Source organism: Podarcis vaucheri, assembly GCF_965113315.1.
Source record: "Podarcis vaucheri genome assembly, chromosome: 3".
Lineage (NCBI taxonomy): Eukaryota > Metazoa > Chordata > Lepidosauria > Squamata > Lacertidae > Podarcis > Podarcis vaucheri.
The window spans coordinates 9,341,526-9,355,234 of record NC_138761.1 but is presented as its reverse complement, the minus strand read 5'-3'; the positions used below and the strand labels follow the sequence as shown (position 1 = coordinate 9,355,234).

General features: G+C 42.7%; 1 protein-coding gene across 2 annotated transcripts in view; it reads right to left on the bottom strand.

Moving 5' to 3' along the window:
- USP34 (ubiquitin specific peptidase 34) overlaps positions 1 to 12,673 on the bottom strand; it is a 108,939-nt gene extending 96,266 nt beyond the window's left edge. The window contains exon 1 of one of the 2 annotated variants that reach the window (XM_082217173.1): positions 12,456 to 12,673. In XM_082217173.1, coding sequence (XP_082073299.1) covers positions 12,456 to 12,498 — 43 coding nt within the window. In that variant the 5' untranslated portion in view covers positions 12,499 to 12,673. The remainder of the gene's footprint in view (positions 1 to 12,455) is intronic. The other variant, XM_082217174.1, reaches the window with a different exon arrangement.
- Between the last annotated feature and the right edge of the window lie 1,036 nt (positions 12,674 to 13,709).

Here is a 13,709-nt window from a genome sequence, read left to right as displayed (position 1 = left end):
CGGAATACCCAAAATTGAAGGGGTAGGCGATGGCCACACCCAGCCCTTCCACACACCACGAACACATTCCAATGCCTAACCTACCCGCCAATACCAAGAAAGTTGTGACGATTGCTACAAGGTAGGCGAAAAAACCAAAAGGCCTAATGCCACATGGAAAAATTCCTACCAGGCCCCCAGGACAACCAACCTAAGGTCCATAGCAAGGCCAAGAGAAAAATTAAGCCCTAAACTCTAAGGGAATGGAGGGTGGGTGACTCGCGACGGGAAGGCGGAAAATAAGGCAGAATGGCTGGCGCAGCAGTAACTTAAGACTGCAATCCATGCCCCCTCCAAGCTGCCCAGTTGGGCGCTTACCTGTGGGCGTGGTGCACCAGCCAGGTGAGTGGGTGACACAGAAATCGCGTCCCGCCCACAACACCTCCCCTCTTGGACAGAGGAGAGGCTTTGTCTTTCTTAAGGAAGGATGATACTTCAGCATCTGATGTTTCCAGGTAGGGCTGAGAAAGATATCTGAATTCCTGGAGAGCCAATGACACTCAGCATTGACACTACCAAGCCAGATGGACTAATAGCCTGACTCCTCAGTTCTTACTACAGCTATAAATACTGGGCAAGATGGACTGAATATGATTGTCTGAATTTAATGCTCTCAAAACAAGGAACTAAGGCATCTAAATAAAGTCCTATTTTTAGGAGTATTAAGCATCCATCAATTCTATATTACTTTCCCTTCAGTGTAAAGGCATCAGGTGTAAGGGCTGGGGCAAAGCTATTTCATTAGTAGTGCACTTAAGTCTCTAAAAAAAAAAGCTCTGTATGAAACAAACTGTGAAAGTGGGCACAAGATGTGGGTCACAATACTGATAATGAATTATGGGGAATGTTGTGGAAAATAAATATGAATTTTACGGCATGATGAAAGTGGCCCAAAGATGGTATTTAACACCCACTAGATTGGCGAAAATGTCTAAAAAAGAAAAAGGTATATGTTGGAAGTGTAATGAAATTGAGGGATTTTTTTTCATATGTGGTGGTCCTGTAAAATAATTAAGGTATGTTGGGAGACTATATATAATAAATTAAAAAGATACTTTAAAAAAATGAGTTGTTCTTCTTGGGGATGGTAACAGAGGTCCCCAAAAAAACAAAAGAGTTTACTACTAAACACCAACGCCACAGCTAGAACCTTATTGGATCAAAGGTGGAGAACAAGTATACAGTTCTTCTTCTTGGGGATGGTAACAGAGGTCTCCAAAAAACCAAGAGAGTTTACTACTATACACCACTGACACAGCTAGAACCTTATTGGAACAAATCCGTTCCGGGGTGCCGTTTGCACCCCGAAAAGTCTGCAACTAGAGTAGCGCTTCTGTGCAAGCGTGGAGCATGATAGAGCACTTCTGCACATGTGTGAAGCGCGCAGAAAGGTTCTGCGCAGTGAAACCCAGAAGTATATACTTCCGGGTTTGCCATGTTCGCAACCTGAAAATCTGCAACATGAACCTAACAACAACTAGAGGTATGACTGTAGTACCCACTAAGGAAGAATGGCAATGTGCAATGTTTGAATATGCTGAACTGGCTGGTCTGATGAACAGGGTACGAGAAAACGAAGATAAGGAATACAAGGAGGAATGGACAATGTTTATTGAACATTTTAAGAACTAGTATAAACAAATACATAGTTTAGCAAGTCTTGAGTAAATGAAGCAGAGTTGAAATGGATAATTTAATAGATAACAAATTGGATGATTAAAAGAATGTGGATTACGTGGAGTAGTAGAAAAGCAAAGGAACCAGGAAAAGGGTGAAAGGGAAGTCATATGGTAGTGTATATGTATACATGCTGTATTTGTTATGAAGTTGTAAGTGGGACAGGAGGAGGGAAGGGAGGGGTTAAATATTCTCTCTGTTCCTGTTTTTGAAAATGAAAATAATAATAACAATAATAATTAAAGATGCTTGGAATTTTAGTAAACATTTGAAGAGAAACAGAATAACTTGTGATCAAACATAAAGGACAACAGCTAAGTTAGGGTTCCCACATGTCTGGATTTTCTGGACATACCCAGAACATTGTCAGAAGAAGTGTCCGGGTGGAAATCAGCAAAATGTCTGGGAAAATCCGGACATACAGCAGCCCATGTTGGCTGTCTTGTTTTTGCCTTAAAATGCTCAACCCCCCCAAAAAAAAGCTCAACAGCTATTGTGCCTAGATTTGAAATTTAAGCTGAGTTCCTGAAGAAGAGCACATTTAACACAGAGATAAAAACATTCACTGTGAAAGCTTAATTAACTCTGAAGCATGCACCCGGTAATAGACTCTGCAAGGTAAAAATACTGAAAAGTCACTTTGAATCTCCAGCATCATTTCAAGATTGAAGTGTTATTAAAGCATCAGCAATAAGGGTGCAATTAGTCACTTGTGTGGTCAATGAAGAAGAGTAACTGTTGCCTCCTGGAAAGCAAATGAGAACAAGTACTGCTCTCAGCCATTATCCTCTTTTTTTTAAAAAAATTAACTTTTCAGGTTTATACATTTCACTGATTTTACAACCATTTAAACATTTCAAAACTTGACTTCCTTCCCCCTCTTTCTGCATTCCTTAAATTTTTAATATCTTCTGCATATTCAAATTAACTTAATTTCCTCATGTATTCATCTACTTTAAATATCTACTCTTATGAAACTGCAGCTTATTACAATAATCCTGCCAATGTTCTTATCTGTTTACAATTTATCTGTAAATATTCAATAAACTATTTTCATTCTTTTATTTTAAAAAGTACGTTATCTTGATTTTTTATTCTTCCGGTAAGTTTCGCCATTTCTGCATATTCCATAAATTTTTTGTATCCATTCTTCCTTTGCAGAGACTTCTGTTTCTTTCCTGCTCTCAGCCATTATCAATGCCAAACGTCTCAGAATGTAATCAAGAAAACCACAAACCTTGAGTTTTGAGCCAACAAAGTTATTAACAATACATAATAGTCACAATGCCTATAGCACCACAAATGACATTATGAAAGACAAGTGACATTTAGCCACATCCCAGATAACCTCCTTGCTAATACAAGATTTCTTTCTTTTTATTAGATTTCTTGGCTGCCCTTCATCAGCTACAATCCCAGAGGTGCTAAACAACAAATACCATATGCATACACCCAATACCATCGCCACAAAATAAAAGAGAATTAAAATCAAGGAAACACTAAAATCAGGAACACATACTGACATTCCAAACAGCAGCTACTGATAGCTTGGGGCCCAATAAATTATTTCCAAATGCTTGCATAAAAGTGAGTCTTCAGAGTGACTGAGACAAAAACTAACCAAGAAGGAAGGAAGCCAAACTTCCTTAGGGAAGGCATTCCAGATCCAGGGCACCACCACTGAGAAGGCCTGCTATAAGTCACTGTCCCCTATGAGCTTCAGCACCACATCCTAAAACACATATGTTCAAACGAGGTCATTATTGGAACTCAAGTAATCATACTATAAAAGGAAGCTCCAGCATAAAATCACTGAACTAAGATTCATCAGCAAATCTGGTTCTGTTGAATTCAGATTTAATCATGACTCTCTGGATTTCTTTTGCACTACTGGTGGAAAAATAGCATAGAAAAACTAGAAAAACAGTATCATCACAGTGACTGCTGTTATGAATGCATCATTCTGTTGTTATCTTGCATATGTGAGAGTTGTTCATAAAAGTGTCACAGGCCTCTGCTGCCCTTTGCTGGGTCTACAATTTACCATTCCTTCTCATACCCGTGTGTGTGTGTGTGAAGATAGAAAACTGCATACGCCGTCATCTGCCAACTACACCTAATGCTTCATGAATCTAAGTGGGCTCTACAGTGGTACCTTGGGTTACAAACTTAATTTGTTCCAGAGGTCCGTTTTTAACCCAAAACCATTCTTAACCTGAGGCGCGGTTTCGCTAATGGGGCCTCCTGTTGCTGCCACACGATTTTCGTTCTCATCCTGGGGCAAAGTTCTCAACCCAAGGTACTACTTCCGGGTTAGTGGAGTTTGTAACCCGAAGTGTTTGCAACCCGAGGTACCACTGTATTCCACAAAGGTTTATACCACAATAAGGCTGCAAAACCTACCTAAAGGTAGTCCTGCTAGACTCAGTGGAACTTACTTCTGGAGTACACAGGAGTGCACAGGACTTTCCACCTGCCCCTCGCACCTTTCAGATACTTTGAGCTACAACATTCAGCAGCTCCAACAGCATGGCCAATGGCCAGGAACAATTTAGTTCAACAACATCTGGACATTACTAGCCTGGTAAAAGCTACATTACAAGTTATTTCCAGGGACAAAAAAAACTCCCACAATCCTAACTCACCACTTTGTACTTCAAGATTAAAAAAAAGTGAACTATTTGCTTACATGTACTGAGAGAAAGGAAAGGTAGCGACTTTAATCTGTAGTAGTGATTATGATTACAGAATGAGAGGTAGTAATTATCAGTCCCAAACAAGAATCTAGTGAATCTACTCTTTGGGACAGATCCCATGAATTTCTAAGCCTGTAAAGAAGTATGTAAATCTCAACTGTGGCTTTGAAAATAAGTTAATAGCCCATAAAATATTATATTAATATTTATATCCTACTTTTCCAGCTTCTGAGCCGAGCTCAAAGCAATTTACAACAAAAGCGATAATCAGCAATAATTTAAAAACAGAATAATAATCAATGCAGCAGATAAAATAATCCAAGAGGTGGAAGAGGAAAAATCCAAGGGTCAGAAGATGGATTAAATGTCAGTTAGGCCATAAACCTGCTGAAATAAATAGGTATTCAGGTGTTGCCAAAACATGGCCAGTATAGGAACCAAAGCAGATTTTCCATGCTAGGGAGTTCCATAATCTGGGTGCTGTTACAAAAAGGCCAGTCTCACAACATCTCCACCAGCTGAATCCAGACAGTGCCTTTCCCAATGGTCTGAGTGGTTAGGCAAATTCATATGAGAGGCGCCTGGTCCTAAGTCATATAAGGTGTTAAAGGTAATAACCAGCATCTTCAATAGGGACTGAAAACTTATCAAAAGCCAGTACAGTTGAAATAGCATTGGTGTTATATGTTCTGAACAGTGTTAGAAACTGGGATAGAAAAGCTAGGAGCCAAATGGCTCTTGAGACCTGAGTTGTGAGTGCCAAAACAGAATGTCTAGTCATCATTTGGTGGGTTTGGCAACACTTTTTATTTATTATTCTGATAAGCATGAACTAATATGAAATTCACATAAGTGACACTCTACAGTGGAACCTCGGGTTATGGCGGGGATCTGTTCCAGAGGCCGCACCACAACTCAAAAACAGTGCAAAAAAGTGTTGCGTTTGCACGCGCACAGCGTGATTTAGCGCTTCTGCACATGCGCAAAACTGGAAGTAACCCGTTCCGGTACTTCCGGGTTTGCACCAGTCGCAAGCCGAGTGTGACGTAAGCCGGAGGCAACGTAACCTGAGGTTCCACTGTACTCTTTTATTGTTAAACGCCTTAACATGTTGTCTATCCTTAACATACACTGCAAGGCTTCAAAGCACATACATTTCAGTAATCCTTGAGTGTCAGCCAGGCAGAAAAAATGGGACCCAGACTTTCTGAGGTGCTTACAAATGGAGAATCTTTAGGTGCAAAATAAGCATCGCACCCTGCTAATTTCAAACCCCGGTTCTGAAAAACTGGCCTCAGTCAATGAATTGAATTCTGCACCAGGTGAAATTTCATTTCCAATGAGTCTTCAAAGGCAGCTGCATGTAAATAGTTACAGTAATTTGCAAGCCAGCCTAAACATAATAAGGCTTCCATGCTTGATCAACCACAGGTGACGTATATGCTTGGAATCTTAATAGGAATTACTCTCAAGTAATTATGCATAGGATTGCAGCTTTCCTTACCACAGAAAACCATATGATAGGTTCTTCACAAATTTGTCCTACTGTACCATAACTACTTATACTACTACTATAACTACTTATTAGGTTAAGTCATATTCATGCATTCATGCATATTCATGCATTTGTACTTGAGAATCATTATTAGAAACTCATCAATATATAAGCTAGGTGCCAAATGGCTCTTTAAACCAGAGTTAGTCTCGCCAAAATGAATGACTATTTGCCATTTTTGGGTCACATGGCTTGAAAGTTGTATTTTTCAATATGACTTGATGACTCTTGAAATTCATTCTGAATGTGCAGATAAAAGATAACGGATAGAATTCTACAGGTAGGGGTATTAGTGTGTAAAAGCAGAGAAGATCCAATGATCCCCAGGCATGCATCTCCAGATAGTGGAGACGTCAGGTGCCAATCCTGGCACCCAGGCATCTTTACTTGGTCGCAAGTGGCCGCTATACAGGTGTGAAATGCACCTGGCGAATTTTGAATGCTATTCAGCTTCAATTCCTAATTATCATTTATTAATAGTATTCAGTCATAGTTGCATGCTAGTGGTGGCTTTGAAAAGAAACGATTCTGCTTATGCAAGACAGGGCATCTGATTCTTGCTAATCCTTCCTACAGAATGCAGATTCCCATGCCCCTCAGGATTAGGGAGCCCGCTGGAATGGGATGTGGTACAGCACAGAGAGATGCACCTTGGAGTGGTGGCAACACTTCTGCTGCTGCAAAGCCACTACCTGGGTAGAACCCAATGTGGATACATTGCAAAAAAAATTCTTAATACATAATTGACACTTAGGCACCTTTCATAAATTAAAAGCAAGCATATTCTAAACTCAGAAATCTGTTCTTCTGTCCAAAAGTACTACATATACAGGCCCTATTTATTACTACAGAAAGACTCATGGGAATGGGATTCTTTGGACTCCAATGGCACCTGTTCCGGGCAGACTATCTCTATAGGGGCATCAGATAGTGTCTGCCCTGTGGGAAGGAAGAAGAGAGCAGGGGAGCAAGCGAAGGCAACAACAGACCCTGCTCAAGTGAAATGCAGTAGGCATTACTAATTTGAAACTGTGGCTCTAAAATCTCCAATTATGTTATTACATCAGAAATTCAATGAACAAATCTTATTTCAGAGACAAAGCGTAAACATCCAATATTAAGAGTTGCAGTCAGTTCATATACCTCCTCTGTGAAACATGTACATAGTATAGTCCTGATCTCAAATTTTCAGAGCTATTTGCATATGGTTGCATCTCAAAAGAGCATTCCCACATGGTTCACAAGGAACATGGAACAGCTATCCTAGGAACACAAGTTAACCAAGAATTTAATTCTAGATCAGAGTTCTGTATTAGCAGATTACTCATACTGAACCCACTGGAGGAAAGGGGATTAGGATAATATAAAAAAACGAACACTTATCACATGCTTAACTTTCATCAAAGGAGCAGCAGGACTATAGTCCATGTGATCTCTGAAGATAAGCCAATGCTGCATTAAGTTCTAAAGACTACATTATTTTATGTTCCACAAATCATTTCTAAGCATTACTCAAAGTAGCTGCTAATGGTCATGTTGACACACACACTTCAGTTTTATAAACACACTCTAAACTTTAAATTCCAGCAAGATTTATCCAGAAGAAGGAAAACAAGGATGGAACCCAATAGTCTTTAGATTTAGATTTTAATGTCCTTTTTGCTTGGCACTCTGTAAAAGCAAGGTTGAGGAACCTTTTTTCTGTCAAAAGCAGCATTCTCCAAGGGGCTATCTATCAGGTGCCACATGGCAGCAGTGGGAATCGCCAGAGCCAAAATTTTCCTTTTCTGCCATAACTTTTCTCACCTTTCCACCCTCCTGGCCACTGGCATGAAATGAAGTCACAGTTCTAGGGGCCCAGATTGACCACCACACATATTGACAGCACTATATTAACATGCAGCAGCACTGCTTACAGTGCAGATGTAGCACCAGGGCCAACAGACAGCATGGCCAAATGGAGAAGGATTATGGAAGCTGCAGACCAAGAACAACTGGAGCGCCACAGGTACCCAATCCCTGGTTTAGACAAAGGGAGCCTCACACTTCCTCTTTTGTAGAGTGCCTCAGTCCACCACGGAGTATAACTGTAGGAAGAAGAACTGCAGTTCCAGAATATCCCCACACAACTTCCCCGAACACAATATTCTAGTATTATATATTCCTGCCTGGCGTGCTCATGTCCATGGGGTCACGAAGAGTCGGACACGACTAAACGACTAAACAACAACATACTCCTGTTCAGAAACTTTTAACCCAATATTGTCAACAGTATAGATAGTACACTATACTCAGATAACTTATATCACAGCAGCTGACACCTTTTGCCTCATTCTTGCAGTGGAATAGTATTTTTGAGGCAAATTAGATGCATCAAAAAGTATAATTATTTTCTATTGCATTATGTGGTCTCTATAACTAGTTGCACACAAAGCACAAGAAAAGGAAAGCAAAGCTATGGCAGAAAATGCATGTTTCTCAGGGGAAACTTTCATCGCAAGAAGGAGATAACTACCCCATCCTGTTTCTGGCCTTTCTATATTCTCTGCTATGGCAAGTGCCTCTCATTCTCTTACTTGGGCTAGAGACTATTTCCCAGCCAGCAGGAAGGAGCAAATTTTAGAATAGAGTGTTGTGGATAAGAGGAAAACTAGTCCCCTTGCTATGCAAATCCTTTTTATGTGATTCCTTCACCTTTGTCCAATGATGTTATTATTTTAACGTTCTCTTGAACGTTGTATTATTTCCTCCTTGTCCCAATTATTGCAACTTGGTATCTAAAACAGTTCATTTTAAATCTCTCACTCTCTCTTTCAAAACGGCATGTATCAAAATATATGTTTGTGTTTTCTGCTTAGTATACACAAATACTCTTTAACAATGTTCAGTGACATAGTGGAAGTTTAATTCAGTTCCCGAATCTCTCTCAAGGCTCAGCTCCAGTAGTTTTAGCAGAATGAAAAGCAATTCCAAATGCTCAGCAGGCAGGGCAGAGAACTGTTGGCAATCCCTGACTCACAAGTTTTAAACATGACCTCATTCATTACCAGTTTTCACTGGCTGCTTTCTTCCCTTTTGAAGTGAATGTAGACTTGGAATTTCCAGTTGTAATAACTGTAATACTAAAATAAGTAAATAATGAAGAGTTTCTTGAATAAAACCATAAAAAGGGGAGCCTCCAGCACACAATCTGCAATGCACAACACTCAATGGGTAATATCTTCTCACAAGTGATGCAACTATTTTTAATTTGCTCCACCACATTTTGTAGGTTGCATGTGTTTGTAGGTTGTATGTGTTTGTAGGCTGCATATTAGGGAGTCAGCACCTGCCATTCTCTCTCTATTCCATTACTTGTGTGATTTTGGGGGATTCTTGAGATACTGCAAATGAAACAAATGGACATCATGACTGTAATCTGGGTCCCTTTCATAGCATAAGTTAGTAAATTCGGTTCTCAGAATTGTCAGTTACAACTAGGCATGCACCAGATGCACTAAAGTGGGCAAGAAAGTGAGTACGCATGCATGCACAAGGGGGGGGGGAAGGCTGCATATACACTATACATTTAAAACATGACCCACTCCTACTCCAGGAATCCTGTGAACTGCCGTGGTTAAGGATGCTACTAATTGTAGCTTGTGATAAGTAAACCAGTTCCCAGGATTCTTTGGTGGGATGTGCTTTAAATGTATGGTGTACACACAGTCAAATATTTATGATAAGCTCACTTCATGCAAAGCACTGCAGATACTGTACTTGAAAAGCCATGATTTTAGATTCATTGCATAATTAGCCTGCAGTCTTAACCCCACTTACCTTGGTGTAAGCCACTTTGGTTTCATGTCTGATTTTGAGTAGACATGGTTAGGCTTGCAGTCTAATCTCATGGAAGTTAGTGGGACTTACACTGGGGGGAAATTCATGAAAATACAAATGCAGTGCCATCATTCTTTTCTGAGTTTCAAGTACTGCAATTACTTTTCTTCCCTCCACTTCTTTTCCTTAACCAGTGACGACTGTCTACAGAACATTAAACTACAGCTTTGCCTTAAGTATTGCAATCAGAATTCTTTCTAATTGTCTTAATGTTATTTTAGTGTGCTCAATATGGATACTCAAATCTTATGAAAATAAGTTTCTAAACTCAAACAATCGAAAGCAGGCATAGGCAAACTTGGCCCTCCAGATGTTTTGGGACTACAATTCCCATCATCCCTGACCACCAGTCCTGTTAGCTAGGTATCATGGGAGTTGTAGTCCCAAAACATCTGGAGGGCCAAGTTTGCCTATGCCTGATCATTAACACCTGTGCAATAAATCTGAGGAGGACTCACTGACTGATAACTCCATAATCTACAGTCATTCCAGATTGATCTCAACACATCAGGGTTCTTTCTCTCCACCTCAAAGTTAAAGCCATACCAGTCCATACCAACAAACTATATAATAGAAACAAATACAAGCGGGTAAAAGCAACCGCTGCCTGAAATCTTAACACAATCAGAGCAAGTCAGAAGTAAGTCACAGGCTTCACTGGGACTATGCAAGCACAGGGTACTAGTTTTGGATCAGAAATGGACATACCAAATCCTCAAATAATAAGGGCTACAGAATGCACCACTGGCAAAACATTTAACTCTTCAATAACAAGATGCAATAATTACACATAAATAATTACATGTTAATAACCAAACCAGCTGGTAAAACAGCCTTTAATTAGAAAGTTATTAAGTTCTGGTCAAGAGTTTTCTTTGATCTTTTGCTCTCCCAGGAGCTTATCCTCACAAAAACCTTATATTGCATTTATTAGCAGTCACCAACACCTTCCAAATACTGTACATGATTGAGAAATAAGTGTATATAAACATTTTCTCCATTTTCCTTCAGCCTGCACACACAGAAGATAATGTTCTCTGGACACCTTTTATAGGATCAGGAACTGTACAAGGATTTCCCCTCTTTTACATCAATTTCATTATTTACACATTCTAACATTTTAGGGAGATTTGCCTATCAACATCCACCATCTATCTATGCTACCCATGCTTTCTTTATTAGCAGTTCTTTACTCAGGTCATCCACAGCAATAAAAAGTTCCAAACAGCTTGCATAAACTTGAACTAGGAATCCATTTTAATCCAAACCTTACACATACTGTATTCACAAGGAACCAAGTCTCAGTTGCAAGGGATTTAGACAAAAGAATGCATATCAGACACATTCTACTTCAAAGATGACTGTTCAAATCCTTTACTAAGTATACAAAACAGGGATGTTTGTCTGCAACTAACATCCCAGCAAGGGAACAAGAAATTCTGGAAACAGGAGTCCAGGTGAGTTTGAGAGCTGCAACATAAAAAAAAAATAGTGCAGATATGCAGAAGATGGGAGGAGTTAGGTTTTTGAAAGGAAGAAAAAAAGAACTTTGAACACAACAAACTATTGCAGTAGTTTACTGGAGGAAGAGTGTAGTAAAAATTTACAACAGATACAAAAAGGCATTACGTTAAATGTTAATAGTAGTGAACCAGAATATGACAGAACCAGAGGCAACAGTGCAAAACTCACTATATGGATCCAAAATAAAAAGGCACACCACTACCACCTCCTCCTTCATAGTCACCCCAACCCTTGACAGACCAAAAACAAAACACCCCAAGGGGTTACTCCCGGTTCAAGACCCCTTTGTCGCTCGTCCCCGCTTAGGACCTCAGTACAGCGGGCGAGGCGGCGGGAGGAGAGCGGAGTATATTGCAACTAGAGCTTTACTCCTCCCTCCTCCTGCGCTCAGAGCACATCCACGCAGCCAACTCGCAGCACAAGCCGGGCTCGCCTGCAGCCTCATCCCAACCACAGGCAAGCAGGAGAACTAGGCCTCTCGGCTGCAGGGCGAGAGGATGCCGGCAGAAATGCCACGGGAAGAGCTCCAAGAGGGGCTTTTAAGTTGCTGCCGCCCCCCTTGCACCCTCCAACTGGGGCGCGGTGGGGGCGGGGGTTGAGGAAATCCCCTCGCTACCAATAAAAGCTCCGCATCCGTGTCTCTTCGCCCTCGTCTCGAGGGGTGGCATTGTGGGGTGGGAAGGGTAGAGAAGATAAAACCCCATCTTCCTCCGTCCCCCCACCGGCCGCTTTCTCAGGCCAAGTCCCCCGGATTGGCAGCCCTGCGGCGGGCCCAGAAACCGGCCTTCCTGTTCCCACTCTGCACAACATGGCCAAGCCTGTGCCTCTCCTCCAAAACGAGGCCAAGTGGATTATATATATATATATATAAAGGTGGTGGTGGTGAAATGGGAGGGCGACGCGGTGCCCGGTATCCCCCCCCCCTCCATACAGGGGAGGCTCGTGCAAAAGAAAAGAAAATGGGGGTGGGGGGGGAATCGTCGGAGGATGATAAGGGGTGGGAGTGGGGATAAATAAATAAATAGATAGAAAACCGTCTTTTTCGCCCCTTCCTCCTCCGAAGCTCGGAGGCCTCTCCGACTTACTCTCGTTTAACACCTCCAGCAGCTCGGCGCAGCTCTCACACATTGTTCATTAACCAGCAGCAGCCGCCGCCGCCTCCTCCTCCCGACCATTGATCGATCCGCTCCCGGTCGCCGCTGATTGATTGATGGGCTGGCGGTGTTGGGGTGGGGGAGGTGTGGATTGAGAAGAGAGGGGGAGGGGCGGCTGTGACAGAAAGAGAGAGAGAGAGAGGGAAGGGGGGGGGAGAAGAAGGGGGTGGGGAGAGGAGGAGGAGGAGGAACAACCGTGAAGGAGGAGGAGGATATGTGTGTGTGTAAAGTGGGTGAGAATGGGGAGGGGGGGAGAAACACAACAACTACGAGGTGGAAGGAGGGCGGGGGGGGGCGGCGACTGCCCGATGCAAATGAGCCTGGCGGCGACGGAGAGGAGCGTGAGGGAAGGGGTGGGGGGAAAGGAGGAGGAGGAGGAGGTGGAGGAAGAAGAAGAGGAGGTGGAGGAGGGACGGCGAGTCACTCACTGGCTCCCAAGGCCTCCACGCGCCGCCATTTTGCTGAGGGGGAAGGAGGAGGAGGAGGAGGGCTGAGGGAGGGAGGGAGTGAAGGGGGGGATAAGAGGAGGGAAACCTACGCGCACGCGCGCACACGCACGCACGTTCGGCTCCGGCTCGGGCGTTTCCGGGCCAGGGCGGCGGGAGACGAAGTGTGAGGGGGTGGCGGTGGCGGCGGCGTCGCCGGCGAAGGAGGAGGCGGAGTTTCGAGTTCCCTCCCTCTCCCTCTGGGCGGGGCGAACAGCGCGCGCGCGGTTAAGGCACGGAAGGGGGGGGGATGGGGGAGTTGGGCAGGTTAAAATGGCGGCGCGGCGCGTCTCGCGCAAGGCGGAAAAAAAGCGTCCTGACGTCGCCGTCGTCCACCACTCCCGTTCCCTCGGAGGGAGTCGGTGCGCCTGCGCGCGCTCCTCGCGAAAACGGGCTCCCGCGCTCTCAGAGGAGGAGAGGCCGGGGCGGGAGGAAGAAGAGGACGACGACGACTATTATTGGGTGTCAAAGCCCTGCTCTGGAAAGAAATATAAACTCGAGAAATAAAAATGATACAGGGAATGGGGAAACACGCGTACAAATAAAACAATATATATTGTGAGGGTATAAAATACACATATATTCAAAATACACACACACACACAAATATATATATAAAATACACATACATATAGTGTCATACCACAAGTTAGGACTTCTTTTCTATCAGGCTATGATGCCAGAATTCCCCCTTTCACCC